Source organism: Dasypus novemcinctus, chromosome X (assembly GCF_030445035.2).
Source record: "Dasypus novemcinctus isolate mDasNov1 chromosome X, mDasNov1.1.hap2, whole genome shotgun sequence".
Lineage (NCBI taxonomy): Eukaryota > Metazoa > Chordata > Mammalia > Cingulata > Dasypodidae > Dasypus > Dasypus novemcinctus.
Window position 1 is genome coordinate 3,001,242 of NC_080704.1, and position 18,167 is coordinate 3,019,408.

At 40.3% G+C, this 18,167-nt stretch overlaps 1 protein-coding gene across 1 annotated transcript in view; it reads left to right on the plus strand.

The window, feature by feature from the left end:
- Positions 1 to 153: 153 nt before the first annotated feature.
- The window catches only part of LOC101436498 (arylsulfatase F), a 30,466-nt gene continuing 12,452 nt past the window's right edge, over positions 154 to 18,167 (plus strand). Inside the window, exons 1-3 of the mRNA XM_058291941.2 lie at positions 154 to 193; positions 10,704 to 10,830; positions 12,599 to 12,720. Of these exons, the coding sequence (XP_058147924.1) occupies positions 154 to 193; positions 10,704 to 10,830; positions 12,599 to 12,720 (289 nt within the window). The remainder of the gene's footprint in view (positions 194 to 10,703; positions 10,831 to 12,598; positions 12,721 to 18,167) is intronic.

An 18,167-nucleotide genomic window follows, 5' to 3' on the forward strand; every position in this document is an offset into this window, starting at 1 on the left:
CCAACAGAAGCAGAGTGTACCTTAATCCTTTATACTGGAGGTCCTCATGAAAAGACAGAAGCCTTGGTCATAGAAGGCTACATGGAGAAGCAGGAACTAAGAAGAGAAAGGAGAGGACATCACCCTGTGATGGGAAAGCCAAGGAACACAAGGATGGCTGGCAACCAGCACCAGAATGCCACAGGTGGAGAAAGTAAGCTCTGCCATTTTCTAGATTTTGGACTTCTCCTAGCCTCAGAACTGGGAGCCAATAAATTCCCCTTGTTTAAGCTAACTTATTGTGTGGTATTTGTCATAGCAGCTCAGGGAGATTAGAATAACCTACATAACCCCAAATCCATCAGCTCTCTCCATTCAATTCCTCTTTCTAAGAGTTAAGAACTCTGCTGCAATGGATGAATGGATAAACAAACTGTGGTGTATTCACTCGATGGAATATTATGCAGCAATAAGAAGAAATGAAGTCATAAAGCATATGACAATATGGATGAACCTGGAGGACATGATGTTGGGCAAAGCAAGCCAGACACAAAAGGACAAACGCTCTAGAATTGTGTTACTATGAACCAAATATATTGTGTAACATATTGTATGATTTTTTAAAAATTATATGTATCTGGTAAAAAAAAAACTAAAGGAAATCTTAATTTTCTGGAAAAAGAGCTCTTCTGGACACCCTTCTCCTGAACTCTGACCTGAATGAGTCCAATGAACTGCTTTCCCTTCTCCCTAGTCCCTTAGACTGCCAAACACTCAGAGACCAGCATTTCTCAACCATAGAGTCAATTTTCTGTGCATTATGTGGCAATCTGTTCTCATCATTCTAGCTAGGGATTTGCTGTGTTTTCCTGAGCCACTTGCCTTTCAAAAGAAATCTCTGTGAAAAAAGGAACTTTGTTTACCTGTTAATCCAGGTGTGTGTTGGTAAAGGCTTAAGAACCAACTCTTAAAACATTCGAAAGTCCTATTTTGCAGCATTTGCCAATTTCTGGGGTGCTGATTCTTCCACGGTGGCCCATTTTAGGGTACTGGTGTGATAGCACTGAAGACAAAGTTGGGAAGAGATTGGAAGAGGTCGCTGTTGTATAATATTCCCACCATACAAATACAACTGAGGTAAGTAAACTCTACAGCATGAGCAAGAGTAAAATGCAAGAAGGTAATTCGAAGTGATGAATTTTGAATACACATCAAGTTTTTTTTAATAAAAGGTATTTAATTGTACACGTATGTAAATAGTGCACCATTGGTGTACCCTCGCACCTATAAAAGACTTGGCACATAAGAGATAAACAAAAATTCATAAAAATAAATATGGGGGGCATTTTCAAGACATTGTATTTGTCCTGCATGGCACGGCAGTGATGGAAACAGGTCATTGTATATTTTGTCATAGCTTACAAAGTTGAGAGGGACAGTGTAAACCATGATGAAAACTGCAGTCCACTGTTAGTAGCAATGCTTCCTATGGGTTCATCAATTGTAACAAATGCATCACATTAATGAAGGGTGTTGTTAATGTGGGAAAGTGTGGGAGGAGAGGGAGTGGGGCATATGGGAATCCCTTATATTTTTTTAATGTAAAATTTATGTAATCTAAAACTTCTTTAAAAATTAAAAAAATTTAAAAATTAAATATGTGTTAAATACATGGATGAACGATAATTCCACTTTATTGAAAGATCTCATTGGAGAAGTCCATGGAAATCTCAAACATGAACTGCACAGAATTGCGCAAACTATCCATATCTGCCTTTCCAATCCTTATTAGCCAGGGACCTCGAAACTGTAGCATGTGTCAGCAGATGAACTGATAAACAAACGGTGGAATATATAAAGCGTGGGATGTTCTTTCATAAAAAGATTCAAGTTCTGACACATGCCATATGACACATGTTACAAGATATGAAGTCACCACGTTGAAATAGGCCACACACAAAAGGATTGATGTTGTATAGCTTCACTTTTATGAAATGGGTAGAATATGCAAATTCATAGAGATGGGTGGGGTAGAGTGGGGAAGGGAATTATTGTTTCATGGTGCAGAATTTCTATTTGGGGTGAATTCATTTTGGCAATGGATGGTGGAGATCGTAGCACAACATGCTGGTATACTTAAAGCCACTGACTTTTATTCTGTACAGTAGTTAAAACAGGTAAATTTATGGTGTATATATGTTGCCATAATAAAAAAGCATGTGCACGCAAAAATCCAGTGTGACTCTTAGAAGAATGGGCTTTGTGGCAGACAGTCTGGGTCTGAAGTGATATATTTAATCATCTCTATTTCCTTGGAACAATGAAATATTTGATATGGAAAATAAATCTTATTGTCCATATTTGTAGGATTTAGAACAAAACCTTTTATTAGCATGTGGTTAATAAGCATTTATAGGTTTAGTGAATCAGGTACACATACAAATGTTGACTCTTCGTCAGCAAGAAATATTCAATCTTTATGGCTGTCCATAAATTTGAAGGAAAGATATTATTTCCAGATGGGGTACAGGATTTTCCCTTTATTTTTCTGAGAGTTTAAGGAAACCAGGGTAAATTTCATTAGGGTTTATGAGATGGCTAGGATGATAAATACCAGCAGACATCTGTTTTGATGAACTCTTTTCCCCAACAAGGCACACAGTGGCCACTTTAGAAAGAGTGATGTGGTCTTACTATAAGAAAACATTAAATTATACCTGGACTATGACACTCTAACCCAAAAGGACATTCATTTTCTGGTGGTGGCAACCTCTTCAACTTGCTTGGTTGTATTTCCTAACACACCCTCCTTGGAAAGAACTTTATCTCCAGTAATGCAATTCTCTCCCACTCTTAATTACAGAAAACAAAAGAACCTCCAATCAGCTTGTCTAAAAGTTGAAGAGGCTCTGTGTGTGTTTCTATATTTATTGTGCTGTAATGCGTTTGTATTGTTGCGTTGTGTGTATATGGTAAGTACTGGGTTGGGAGCTACAGATGTGCATGATAAAGAGATTAAAGATTTATGAATGTAACTATTTCTGTAAGTATACATTTAACTTGAATATAAAATACGCAACCTAAAAATTCTTAGCACTGATCTTTCTGACATTGAATTGGCACAATTTGCATACTTTCTATTTCTTTTTTAAAAAATCCTTGTTTTTTTTTTTTTTTTTTCCATAGGAAACACACTGTGTTTTGGCCGATACAAAGTACCAGAAATGTGTTGGCTTTGATAATGGAGATTTATTAAGGGGAAATCTTACAGTTGCAAGGCTGTGAAAATGTCCAAATCAGGGCATTGTCAGAGATGCTCTCTTACCAAAGGTCCACTGCTGGCAGATACTGGACTCTGGCCTCGTGGCAAGGCAAGATGGCGGCTGGTCTCCACCTTCGCCTCCAGGCTCATTTCCTCCCCCAACTCAGCTGTGGGCAATCAGGCATATGGCTCATCTCTCCCCTGGCTTTGTCTCTTCAGCTTTGGGTTGTTCCCCTGATTCAAGTCTCTGACCTCTCTCTCAGCTTATCAGAGTTTCTCTGACTTTCTGCAGCTTCCAGTGAACCTGGAGTCCTCTTTCACATGGCTGGGTAAAAGGACAGCTTTTATTCTCCGCTCTCCTCCATGTACGTAGGACTCCAGTAAAGAATTAAGACCCACCTTAAATGAGGTGACTTTTCTCTTAAGATTTTAAAAGGAGTCCATCTCACAGGAATGGAATAACTTTAAGAATGGGCTTTTCTGGGGTCCATGAAAGACTCAAACCAGCACACACACCTACAGCACAGAGAGAGAAAAAGAGATTTAAGGATCAATTGATCCAGTCTACGCTGAACAATCCAGTTCTCTTGGAGAAATGGAAAATGATGGAGAAAAGTAAAGAATCTGGAATCAGCTGCCTGGTGATGGCAGCCACTTCTGTCTTCCATCGTTGTATTCCTTACTACCCCTCCAAAACCTGGCTTTGAATCCTGGCCTTTTTACTCACCAGCTGGGGAACTTCATGCCATTTAATGCAATTTCCTCTCTGTAAAGTGGATAGATCAGCAAACACCTTATAGTATGGTTGCCAACGTTAGACACGTGAATGATGTCCTGTAAGGAAATTATTATTCAGAATCGTGAATTCTTGAGCTTTCTAAGCAATAGTCGCTGCTGTTTTAGCCTAGAATTGTGAATGATTAACTTGCCCTTTGTCCTCGAGTATGTTGGAATGCTGCTATGCAGGCAATCCCATTATCTATTACCTAAAAAACAAATGTTGAAGAAGAACTAAATACCAGATGTGGCACTTGCGCATCCTTTTTGTATCCCCTGTACAACTCAAAGCTGAAAACCTTTGCGTTCCTGTTCAGAGTACCATGAGTAGAGTAGAGCAAAGACCGCTCAAGACAGCGCATCTCTCCTGTGGAAGGCTGGCCACCCTACTCCAGATGATTCTTGGATACTTTCCATGAGGTCATTGCTCACAAGTTGCAAGACACAGCGGAGTTCTGAGGTCCAGAACCCCTATAAAGGGATGGTCCCCAAGCTTCCAGCCAAGTCTCACCTAGGAGAGAGCCATCCCTTTTAAGGGATACCTGGGACCATTTCTCCAACCTGAACTCTGATCAGCTGCAAAGGGGTTCCCCACTCACGTGAGCGGTCAGAGGTGTTTTTCCCAATTAGGTGATGTATATATTTTCATTCTTTGTTTTTTTTAAATTTTTTCTGATGTTGGAGTATTTTTGCTATTGTTGGTTCTATGATCTCTTTATTTTATATATTTTTAAATGTTACATTCAAAAAATATAAGAGGCTCCCATATGCCCTCCATCCCCCCTCACCCCACTCCTCCCACATCAACAACCTCCTTCATCATTGTGACACATTCATTGCATTTGGTGAATACATTTTGGAGCACTGCTGCACCACATGGATTAGAGTTTACATTGTAGTTCACACTCTCCCCCAGTCCATTCAATGGGGTATGGCAGGATATATAATGTCCAGCATCTGTCCCTGCAATATCATTTAGGACAACTCCAAGTCCTGAAAATGCTCCCATATCACATCTCTTCTTCCCTCTCCCTGCCGTCAGCAGCTACCGTGGCCGCTTTCTCCACATCAGTGCTACAATTAATTACTTTTCCTTTCTGTGTTTGCTCAATTATCATAATCATTTAATATAACCTGAAACTCATTTGATTGAATAAAGCTGCCTTTGCATAGAATTTAGAGTTTTGCCTCTTCCTTAGCAGAACATTTAGTCATCAGCATTCACTAGATATTAAGCTTCCAGTACGGTTAACTTTCATTTAGCAAAACAGTGAATGTGCATCAGACACTTACAGTGCCTAACAGAGCATTTAAATTTTCATGGATTCCTTTCAGTGTAAGCAAGACTGAAGTTGGTTTTTATTGACTCAGGACTTTTATTAGGACCAGTACTGGATACACAGCTGAGTTAGCTGATTATAGCCTGAGGTAGATGGCTTGCTCAGGCAATCCATACTTATCTCTGTAACACAATGTACAGGAATTAACAGCCACCGCCTGCAACTATTTCTCAGTTGTCAGGACAGAGTGTCTACCTTCACAGACCTTCTTTTTCTGGGATCCCTTTGAGAGGTGAATTCTGCGGGATTGCCAAGAACAGATTTTCTGGGATTTGGGATGATTCTGGAGAGCTGCCAAGTCTGTTAGGGAGACAAACGTCTTATATTTCCCCCAAACTCACTGCAAAAGTTGGAGATTCCTCAAGTTGCTGAGAAAGACAGGTAAGAAGATAATTCCAAGGTGCCTTTGATTGAGCCTTTGCTTCCTGTTCTTTAGCTATGGAAAGGGTAAGGAAAGTTGTAATGTCACGTTGAGTTTTTTTTACAGACGGCATCTGATTGATGGGATAGAGTTAGCAATTAAGTCCCTAGCTGTTTTCTCAGAAGGGATTTGGAGTGATCAGATTGGTTTGCTTTGCAAAGAGACATGATTCTTCCTGACTTGCTTTTCTTTCACTTTCCTTATGGCTGGGAATCTATCCCCCAAATTCCTGGGGATGGAGGAGAGAAAATTTCAGAGCTTTCTCTGTCTCTGGGGTTCCCAATTCATTTCCCTGGATTGGGAAACTAGCCCCATCAAGTCTTTCAAACTTTTTCACCGACCACAAGCTGGTGCAAAAAGAAGCTTTAAAACTGTGAGTTGAATATAACTTCCCCAATTTGTATGAAGATCAGGGAACCTCAATAATAGTGCCAATAACAGCAACTTGTGTTGATTTGTGTCATGGCAAAGAGCTCATTTTTAACTGAGAGCAGTGATTTAGGAAGAGCTTGTGAGTAAAATCATTTCTGAAGCCAAGAGGTCCTTGTTTTAATAATTAATTCAATACACTGAGGGATAATGAATTTATTTTACAGGGAATACTATCGTACGTCAAGAAAAATAGAAAGTAACTTGGATATTGCCATGAAACCTTGGTGAGTTGAGCAAGTGCTGTAGGATGATTTCTAATTACGCCATGTAACATGAACATCATGTAAGAATTTGACATTGGCAATAATACAATTTAATAACATACTTTTTTTTTCCCCATTAAGCAACTAAAACAATTTTACCAGTAACAAATTTGCTAAGGTTTTCTTTTACCGCAGTTGAAATTAATTCTACTTGTGATTTCTTTGTATATCAATTTTAATTGAGGTTAGCATTGACATTTCAAGACTCGTTTTCTTTTAGGTTACCTTTCACCATTATCCAACCCCAAATCTGACTTACAATTTCCTGGGCATGAGCAGAGTGACAGTTAAAGCAAGTACAGACTGGTTCAAAAGAGAGAATTTTACACGCTTAGCTTAGCTTAGGGAAAGACCTGAATTTAGAATCATCTGGATGCAAAGCTCCCAGTGTCTGTCCACAGCTGAAACATCATGCAGAACCCTCTAGCTTGAATTCTCTAGGAAAATCCCTGGGCAGCTGCTAGAGACAGAGCTAAGGGGTCTAGAGAAGCCCTGTCCAGATGATATGCAAATTGGGGTGTTAAAAGGAAATAGCGAGTTAGAAAAGCCAAGGACTTTTTAATCATAATTGATGGCTCATGAGGAGATTCCTTATTTTACAGAGGAGAGGTCTGGTAATTAGAATCATTTCCTCATCCTTTTAAAGCAGGGGCTATCAACCTTAATACAGACTCCATATTAAGAAAGGACAAATGAGTTTATATGACTATGAGTCTCCAAAAAGAGCCGGGAGGTTATCAGAAGGGTTGCCCTTATGCACACCTCAGCAGAGTCCCAGAGACAGATAAAGTAGATACAACCCCAGGTATTGGTTCTTCTGAGGGCTACAGAGACCCACAGGTCCTATGGTCATGGCAGATGGAGTTCAGTGCCATGTCAGTTGGTCCTTCTTTGGAGTTTGTGTTTCTGTGTGATGGTGTTGGACTTAGATGTGATCTTTGTCCACAAGTCTCTCCTGTTACTTTTACCAGAACTGTAGTTGGTGCTGGGGTTTAATGTATACCCAGGGGACCTGAATCTCTGGACTGACCATGTGATAGCCAGGCCCTGAGTCTCAACAGACTTTAGCTCCTACACTCTGGTTTATTGGACTTACCCCACTCAGCTAACATGGAGGTGAAGAAGGTCAACCACCACACCATGGAGCCAAGAGTGCCTACAACTGAAAGCAGGTGGATTGCATCCAGCATCCATGTGGAATCTAAGCCCCCTCTTGATATAGATGTGGAGTGGACACAACCATTCTAAGTTCCACAGGATGGAGAAATAGAGTATGGATTAGAGTGGACTTACTGATATTCTGTTCATGAACTATAGTGATTAGTAATGGAAGAAAATGTGGCATTGGTGTGGAGAAAGTGGCCATGGTGGCTGCTAGGGGTAGGGAGTGGGAGGAAGAGGTGTGATGTGGGGGCATTTTCAGGGGTTGGAGTTGTCCTGGAAGGTGCTGCAGGGACAGTTACCAGACATAGTATGTCCTGCCATGGCCCACTGGGTGGACTGTGGGAGAGTGTGGGCTATGGTGTGGACCATTGACCATGAGGTGCAGTGGTGCTCAGAGATGTATTCACCAAATGCAATAAATGTCTTATGATGATAGAGGAGGTTGTTGTTATGGGGGGAGAAGTGGGGCAAGGGGGGTGGGGGTATATGGGGACCTCATATTTTTTGAATGTAATATTAAAAAATAAAGACAACAAAAAAAGAACTCCTGCTTTAAGGACATGCTGCCACATGGGTGTGGTCTCTAGCCCTCAGATCTTTCTGTCCTCTCCTTCTCTCTTACACGGGCTTGACTGGAGTGTAGAGTCCCATACAGATCCCACTCTTGGCTGCACTGTGACCATGGGGTGTGGCAGGAACAGATTAGACTAGGCAGGTTGTCCCAGTTTAAGAGTCGCCCATAAATCTAGAGGAGGAAAATGCATTTGCCAGTTTGGATGGCGTCCCACCACTGTCCTGATGGAACGAGGTTGCTCGCTGAGCTGGTGTCCTGGAAATTGGGAGCCCTGCTCACTGTGGCACATTTTGGGGATCAGGAGCTTTGTCTCTGGGTGTCCCCTAAGCCTTAGAGATCTTGGGGTCTTCTGGGTCTGGTTCCCAGAACTTAACACCCAAGCTAGGCTTTCCCACTAGGAAAGGGTCTTGCTAGGGAACTTTAAATGATTTGCTTACTGGACCAATTTTAGGAGCTGGCCATGAGTGAGCTCATGTCATAGCCACTCCCAGGGGCCAACTTCCTCAGCTAAACCCAACATTTTTTTCGTCTTTCTTTTTAAATGTTACATTAAAAAAAATATGAGGTCCCCATATACCTCCCACCCCTCTCACCCCACTCCTCCTCCCACAACAACAACCTCCTCCATCATCATGACACATTCATTGCATTTGGTGAATACATCTCTGAGCACTGCTGCACCTCATGGTCAATGGTCCACACCATAGCCCACACTCTCCCACAGTCCACCCAGTGGGCCATGGTGGGACATACAATGTCTGGTAACTCTCCCTGCAACACCACCCAGGACAACTCCAACCCCCAAAAATGCCCCCACATCACATCTCTTCCTCCCACTCCCTACCCCCAGCAGCCACCATGGCAAAGGCACTTTTAATTAAAAGAAGTTGACTAGCAATCCATGTTAACAATGTACCCAGTGATAGCCATTCTGAACTTAGAAGGGGTTTGTTAAACTCCTTGCAGACTCCTGCTCCACTTAGGCCATGGGCCCAGCTGGGTCTCAAGGGCAGTTTCACTCACCACCCAGAACTTCCTTGGATCTACATGGCATGGGGTCTTGCCCCTGCCACCTCTACAGAGGAAGTCAGAAGTCTGGGCAGACTGGGTTTATGTCCTTTGGGAGTTTATCCATTAACCCCCTTTAAAATGGAATAAGAAAAGGACACAAACATGTCTTAAAACTCACCAGTTTCCGGCAGGGTCTGGGAGCACCACTCACTTATATTTCTCCTGGCTGGCTCGCCAAATGAAAAGGGAGAAGCTTTGGATTCTGCTAGGTTCTTGGCTATGATGCATAAAAGAATTTTATGAACACATCACTTTAGTTAGACTAGTAAACAGAATGTATTTGGGAAATGGGGGAAAGAACAGAACTTGCTGAGAAAGTGGAGAGAAAGATGGAAATATACACCAAGACTTGGTGTAGGCCCCTCTAGACAGAGAAAACCAACAACATACTTTTTAAAAGAGATACTTAACATTTCTTAAAATAACAGTTCAAGTGCCCAAGTCAAAGTTTTAGTTTTACATACACTCTATAAATATCAGAAGGAAAATATGCTGAACTTTCCTCTAATGGATATCTTCTAGTGAAGCAAATTTTATTTTTACTCCACTTGATCTTAGCCAAAGGCTGAGAAGCAGCAATTAAATTTTATTTTTTAAATATTCTTCTTAATGAGAAGAAATTGTTTCATTAAAGCACACATTCATTATTTGGTCCAGAAATGTTAACTGTGCATTTGCCATAGAAGAAAGAGATATCCTAAGACATGTTTCTTTATTTCAAGATTACCCAGTATAATGCAGAAGACAGCCAATGAAAAAATGATGTGGTTGAAAAAATGAAATGACTAGAGCTCAGAGTGAACTCCTCTTTAGGATCAGAGTCTTCAGATCTCTCATGGAAGAGGAGATATTTGAGCTGGACACTGGAGGAGGTCCAGTTAACACATTCCATCATTCAGTTGTACTGAATGTTATAATTCATTGCATTGTTCTGGGCAAATATTCTATTGTATTTGACTCTAAGATAATGGGACACACCAAGACCAGGCAGCAAGGAAATTTGCGGAAGGAGTCAAATTCACTTTTTCCTTTTTTCTCCTTTTCCAGAGAAAATGTGTGTTCTTGACAGGTTCTACTTTATTTAGAGATACCATTAAGTTGAAGCTTAGTCACTCTGAATGCAAAATGAAAAAAAAAAAAATTGCCCTCTAAATAATTTCAAGCTTCAGGTCTACAGAAAGCAAGCCTTCTGGAAGGTGTTGAGAAGATGAGGTTGGGGACACTCGATGGCTTGCTAGACTCAAGGACATTCGAACTTTGGAAATGGAAGCACGAGCTGGCTAACAGCTGGGTTACTTCCCCTGCCTCTGATGAACTCTTTTCAACCAGGAGTGAATATCCTTAGGGTGCCAGATATGAAATATTGATGATGAGTTCCATTCCTAACAGTAATTTCTTGTGCTTTCCAGGATTTTCCTAGGTTCTCTGACTGTGTATATTCTATTTTTGGAAACATGTGGATCTGACTCCCGGCCTAATATTTTATTACTAATGGCAGATGACCTTGGGATTGGTGACATCAGGTGTTATGGAAATGACACCATCAGGTATTGTCTTGGCCTTGTCAGGCCATATGTTTAGAGACTCAGACATCAAGGTACCTGGTAGGTAAAATGTTTAGAGATGTCAACTTCAAGGCAAACCATGTGATTGTGTCACATTCTTAACAGCCTGGGGCGTTTCCTTTGATAACTTTTGCCCAAGCTACTCTCAGACCTTGTTGAAATCATGGAGTGGAGACTTGTGACAGCAAATATAATAATATTAAAAATGGAAATCATGGGAATTTTGAATTATATTCTTAAGATTAGTTGGATTGCCCCTATATTGTGTTCTTAAGTCTATCAATATGAGATAACTGTGAAAAACATTCTTTAAAGATTGCCTCAGATTCTTGCTAGATAATCTCTCTCTCTCACTTACCTATCTACCTATGGGATCTATCTATCTATCTATCTATCTATCTATCTATCTATCTATCTATCTATCTATCTATCTATCTATCTATCTATCTATCTATCTAGCCACCCATCCATCAATCCATCCATCTCCATCCATTATCTATCATCTATTTATCTAATCTAATAATTGATGTATCTATCAGTCATCTGTCTATCTACCTACCTACCTACTTATCTAATCTAGTAATTCTATATATCTCCCAATCATCTACCTACCCATCTTATCTATGTATCTAATCTAATAATCTATGTATCAATCACCTATCTTATCTATTGTATATCTATTATCTGTCATCTATCTACCTACCTTATCTATCATCTATCTATCATCTATCATCTATCTATCTATCTATCTATCTATCTATCTATCTATCTATCTATCTATCTATCCTCTATCTAAATATCATCTATCTATCTATCCTCTATTCAACTATCCACCTATCTTATAATAAGAGAAGGTAAAAAATAGTAAATTGACATGAAAATAAGTGAAACTGAATGGTGCGGATTTTCAGTTCCTTCTTAAAGGGCAGTGCCAGAATGTGTATTCCTAGCAATATTTATGTCTGGAGTGAAAGCATGTGCTTCTCATTCAGTTGCATCCTACAATATTCCACCCTCTTCAGCAAAAAAGAAACTCTCTCTGGAAATCATTTTATTTTGGATTTATATTTGAGCTTATTTTACAAGGAAGCCAGTCAGGTAAAGATACTTGAAGAAAATCCTTGGGTAAATCTAAAAATTCTTTGGTAGAAAAAATTGACACCACGTTTGGCTGAATTTTATGGTCAGAATTGGTATTGTCTTTTTATCTTTTTTTAAATACTTAAAATCTTTTTTAAAAAAGATACTTAAGATTACATAAATGTTACATGAAAATATAGGGGATCCCCACATGCCCCACTCCGTTCATTTTTTTTTTTAAGCAGTAAACACTGGCTAAGTTCCTGTTTGACTTCTATTATTTCACCTTTTATTTTCATTTTGAATTCTAAAGACTAGATTTTAAAATCTCCTGGGGGGTGGGGTGGGGAATTTTAAGTTCTAAGCATAAAGCACCAGGAAGACAAATGCTTTTGACATTGTTCTTTGAGCTTAAACGTAGTTAGCACAAACAAATTAGGTCTTGGACAAAAGCAAACAAATGAACATTCTGAAATAGTCATGGAAACTAAAGCACTCATACTGTGCCATCTGGTATCAAAAAGCCGACAGACATCTCAATTGGGTCTTCAGTGCTATCAACTTTTTGTGGAAAGAACCCAGTGGTCCATTGATTCGATTTATAAGTAAATGTCACAGACTCTGGCTTGTTAAAAATCTTCATTTTCCTCCTTCACTCACTCTTTTCTAGGACTCCAAATATAGATCTCTTGGCAAAAGAAGGAGTGAAACTTACCCAGCACATTGCAGCAGCATCTCTGTGTACTCCAAGCAGGACTGCTTTTCTAACTGGTCGATACCCTGTCAGATCAGGTATGTAGATCTGCCTCTTGCATTACCACTTTTAAACCATATTTATTGATGTGGAGACGGGGGCCATGGGAGTTGCTGAGGGCAGGGAGAGGGAAGAAGAGATGTGATGTGGGGGCATTTTTGGGACTTGGAGTTGTCCTGAATGATATAGCAGAGACAAATGCAGGGAATTATATATCCTGCCATAACCCACTGAATGGACTTGGGGAGAGTGTAGTGGTGCAGCAGTGCTCCAAAATGTATTCACCAAATGCAATGAATGTGCCACAATGATGAAAGAGGTTGTTGATGTGGGATGAGTAGGGGGGTGGGGGGTTGGGTATGTGGGAGCCTTTTATATTTTTTAATGTAACATTTTGTGTGAACTATGTATCTTTAAAAAAAAAAGGCAATAAAAATTTCATTAAAAAAATTAAGCTTCTATGAATATTCAGTTAAAAAGAAACTGATTTGGCGGTGTCTTCTATTAAAAAAAAAAACAGCACCTAAATTCCCTGGTACTGAAAGCCTCACCCATCGTTGTGTTACCTTTTTCCTGAGTCTCAAGCTGATTGATGTCTTTCAGGAACCGAGATTTCCAAACCACTGACCACATGTGTAAAGAATTAAAAATAAATTTTAATATTTAGTATCTTAGTCACACTACTGCTATATTGGAAAGCACAGGTGTAGTGTTTCCAACATTCTTGAAAGTTCTATCTGGACATTTTGCCTTGTAATTTCATTGCAAATATGGGAATGTTGGTAAATCATCCTTTTTTAAATTTTTTTCCTAAAACTTATGAAGATATGCAAAGATATAGCAATGTTAGAAGAATTCTACCATGAATTCCTGTATCCTTAACACTTGGTTTCTAATATTCATATTTTATCATAATTTTTGCTGTCCATGTATTAATCTACCTATGAACATGTGCTACTTTATTATTTATTTTAAAGCAAATTTCAGACATCCGTGCATTTCTCCCTAAATAATTTTATATGGATATCATTAACCAGAGTTCAATATTTACTTACAGTTTATTTTTGCTTTCATATTTCCAGGGGAATTTACATGCAATTTAACATACAAATCTTTAGCATAAAAGATGATGCTTTTTGAAAAGTGTATAAGCTCATATATCTTATACATTAGCAACAACAGTTCTGATTTTTCCTACCATAATTAGTTTTGCCTGCTCTAGAATTTTATACAAATGCATTTAAATTTTTTTAATTTTTGATTTTTTTTAGAGATAAATTCATTTTGAAGTCTTCTTTTACCGAAGCAAAATGCTTTTGAGATTCATACATATTGTTATGTATGTGAGTAGATTATTCTTTTTTCTTCTACTACAGTGTTTATGAATTTTCCTGTTGATGGGTACCTGAGCTGTTTCTAGTTTGAGGATATTAAGACAAAGCAGTTCTGCTTGTCTAACAGGTCCATTCCTTGTCAGGTTAGAAGTGTAGAAATAGTACCTCTCTGATGGCCACTTTCAATCCCTTTGTATACTCTCGTACAACTTTTATTGTGGACAAATGTCATTTCTATTGGGTAATATATATGGGAGTGGAAATGCTGGGCCATGCAGTAGGTGTATGCTTGATTTTGTAATAAACTTCCTAGAACTTTTTCCAAAGTGGTTTCAGTTTACACCATCGTGGAGGAAACGGAAAGGTTCTAATTGCTCCCTTTTCTCCTCAACATTTAATGTTATCAGGCATTTTCCATGTCAGCCATTGAGAGAGTTGTCTAAGATATCCTAAGGAGTTTTAGTTTGCCTTTCTCTGATGACTAGATGATAGTGAACATTTTCTCGTGTGCCTGTAAGAAATTTGTGTACTTTTAGAAGGTGTTTCTTCAAACCTGTTGTCCACTTTTAAGAATTGGTTTTTAATGATTAAAGGTGGTAAATTTAACCCACATATATAAACATGTATTTTACTTTTATTATTTTTTAAAGATTTATTTTTTATTTCTCACCCCCCATTTCCCCTGTTGTCTGCTCTCTAGGTCCATTCACTGTGTGTTCTTTTGTGTCTGCTTGTATTTTAATTTGGCAACTCTGGGAACCGATCCTGGGATCTTCTGGAGTGGGAGAGAGGTGATTACTCTCTGGAACCCACCTCAGCTTCCTGTTCTGCTCCATCTTCTTTTTGTCTCTCCTCTGTGTCTCTTGTTGGGTCATCTTGCTGCACCAGCTTTCAACATCAGCTGACACTCCTGCATGGGACGGCTTTCCAGTGTGGGCTGGCACTCTGCATGGGCCAGCTCTCTGTGTCCGCCAGCTTGCCCTCACCAGGAGGCCCTGGGTTTGAGCCCTGGACCTCCTATTTGGTAGACAGGAGCCCAATTGGTTGAGCCACATCTGTTTGCCTATAAATATGTATTTTATATATATACACACACATACACACATACATATTGGATGACAGTATTTTATCACATATATGTGGCGGCTTGCTCGGTCGGTAGAGGTGGGGTCTGGCTGCGGACGAGGGGTCGGTCCAGCTCTGGACGAGGGGTCAGTCCCGCTTGGGATGAGGGATCGGTCCTGCTTGGGACGAGGGGTCAGTCCGGCAGCAGACGAGGGGTCGGTCTCACAGGGGTTGCGCGGTTCAGCTGACGGGGTCGCCCGGCGAAGCCGGCGACGAAGGGGTCGCCCGGAGAAGCCGGCGACGAAGGGGTCGCCCGGAGAGGCAGGCGACGAACTGGGGACAAGGGAGGCCAGGCCCTTGTCGGGGGCTCTCAGGACTGGAGGGCGCACGGCAGAAGAACTACTGCGGAGACGAGGTAAACAGGCAAGTCCACTTTATTGAGGGAGAGGCAACAGTTTTATAGGGGCTGGGGAAGGCTGATTGGTGGAAGCCACGCCCTGTTCTGATTGGTTGCCGGCGAAAGGTCAGTGGGCGGTAGTGGACGGGGGAGGGGTGGTGGTTAGAGATTGGCTGTCGCTGTTGCTGGGGGAAGGGGCAGGGTTTAGGGATTGGTGGCTGCTGTTGCTGGGGTGGAGGGCAGACTGGATTTCTCCGCCCACGCCTGGCTGTTGCTGCTGTCAGGGGAGGGGAAAAGGGCAGACTGGAATTTTCTGCCCTGCGCCTGCGCAGGGAGAAAGAAGAAGAAGGGTGCCGCCCCACAGGCATCGTGTGGCGCCATCCGGGAGGAGGGGCGGCCGCGGAAGCATGGCTGCCAAGAAGGGGAGACCCGAGGGCACTCTGCGCCCATGCCGAGCTCCCTTCAGGGGTGGCGGTGAGTCCGACCAGCCACCCTATTATGGGGGCAGCGGCTTGGCCTGCCGCGGCTGCTCCCCCACCAGGCCAGCAAACCACACTTCAGCCTGAGGGGTGACCGCACATATACACTGAGAAGCTATTTTCTTCCAGTCTTTGGATAGCATATATCAGTTTTTAATGGTACCTTTGGATGAGCAGAAGTTTTTAACTTCACCTTACACGGTTTATTTTTTTTCCTCTGTGCTTTTTGCTCTTTGTGACCAAAGAAAATTTGCCTACCCTAAAGAAAAGAAGGGAGTCACATGAATGTTTCTCTAAAGCTCAATGGTTTTGCCTTTTACAGTTAGGTCTATGATGCATCACAAATTAGTTTTTACATGTGATGTAAAGTAGAATTCGATGCTCATGTTTCTACATGACTATCCAGTTTTTCGAGGAGGATTAGATGGGAAGTCTTTCTTTTCTCCCATGGATTATTTTGCCATTCTTGTCCCTAACAAGATGACATGCATGTTGGGGTTTATTTCTGAGTTCTTCCCTTTATTTCATTGATTTCTTAGTCAATTCTTATGGCAAAGAACCCCTTCTGGATTACAGAAGCTAGAAGTCAGGTAGCATAATTCCTCCAATGCATTCATTTTTAATATTGGATTGGATTTTCTAGAGTCTTTGTATTTCCAAATAAAATTTGGAATAGATTGTTAATGTCTATGAAAAAGCCTACTGGGTTTTAATTGGGTTTGCATTTAACCTATAAGTAATAGGTTGATAATTACCATCTTGGTGAATAATTACCATCTTGACAGTGCCTAGTCTTCCAATTTATAAACATGTATATTTAACCATTATTTAGGACTCCTTTAAGTCCTCTCAGAAATATTTTGTGGTCAGTATAGAAGATTTGAAACTTTTAAAAAATTCTTAGCATTTTATAATTTTAGAGTCTATTATAAATGCTATTAGTTTTTAAATTTCATTTTCCAATAAAAATTTGCTGCTAGCATATACAATGCAATTTATTTATTTATTTTTATTTAATTCCCCTCCCCTCCCCCGGTTGTCTGTTTTCTGTGTCTTTTTGCTGCGTCTTGTTTCTTTGTCCGCCTCTGTTGTCGTCAGCGGCACGGGAAGTGTGGGCGGCGCCATTCCTGGGCAGGGTGCTCCCTCCTTCGTGCTGGGCGGCTCTCCTTATGGGCATACTCCTTGCGCGTGGGGCTCCCCTACGCGGGGGACACCCCTGCGTGGCACAGCACTCCTTGCACGCATCAGCGCTGCGCATGGGTCAGCTCCACACGGGTCAAGGAGGCCGAGGGCTTGAACCGTGGACCTCCCATGTGGTAGACGGCCGCCCTAACCACTGGGCCAAAGTCTGTTTCCTGCAATTGATTTTTATCATAGCTTTATATCCTGAGCTCACAAGATTTACTCATTAATTATAATAGTTGGAAGATTCTTTAGGATTTTCTACTTTAAAAATCGTCATATAAATTAATTTTAATTAATTTCTAATCAATTTGCCTTTAATCTAGTTTTTTTTTTCTGCTTATTAAAATGGCCAAGACTCCCAATAGAATGTGGAATCAAAATGCTGAGTATAGATATCCTTCCCTTTTACGTGATTTTGGAAGAAATCGTTCAGTCTTTCACCACTATGTATAAGGTTTTTTGCTATAATTTTTTCACCTCCCATTTTGTGGATTTGTGCTGTTTTCTTTATTATTTTCTCCTTTCATCTTACTCTGAGTTTGTTTGATCCTGCTTTATGAGATTCTTAATATAGAAACTTGAGTCATGGGTTTTTGACTAATTTGATTTAAAGCATTGGATTTTTCTCTACTATTACTTTCAGCACTACTTATCTGTATTCCACAAATTTTGACACATTACTTTTTGTTTTAATTCAGTTCAGAATATTTTCTGCTTTTTACTTTGATTCTTTGTGAAATTTATAAATATGCTGTTTAATTTCCAAACCTTGGGCTTTTTCTGGATATCACACTTTACTTGATTTCCAATGTAATTCTACTGTGGTCAGAGAACCAAAGCGTGTCTGTACATGACTGTTGTAGATGAATATACTACGTGTACTAAAAAATAATGTGTATTTGGAAGCTTTATGTGTAATGTTGTATTGTGTCAAGGTAAATGATTCAAATAATGTATTTCTTTACTGCTTTTTTGGTTGGTTTATTTATGCTATCAGCTGCTGAGAAATGGTTTTAAAATGTGAC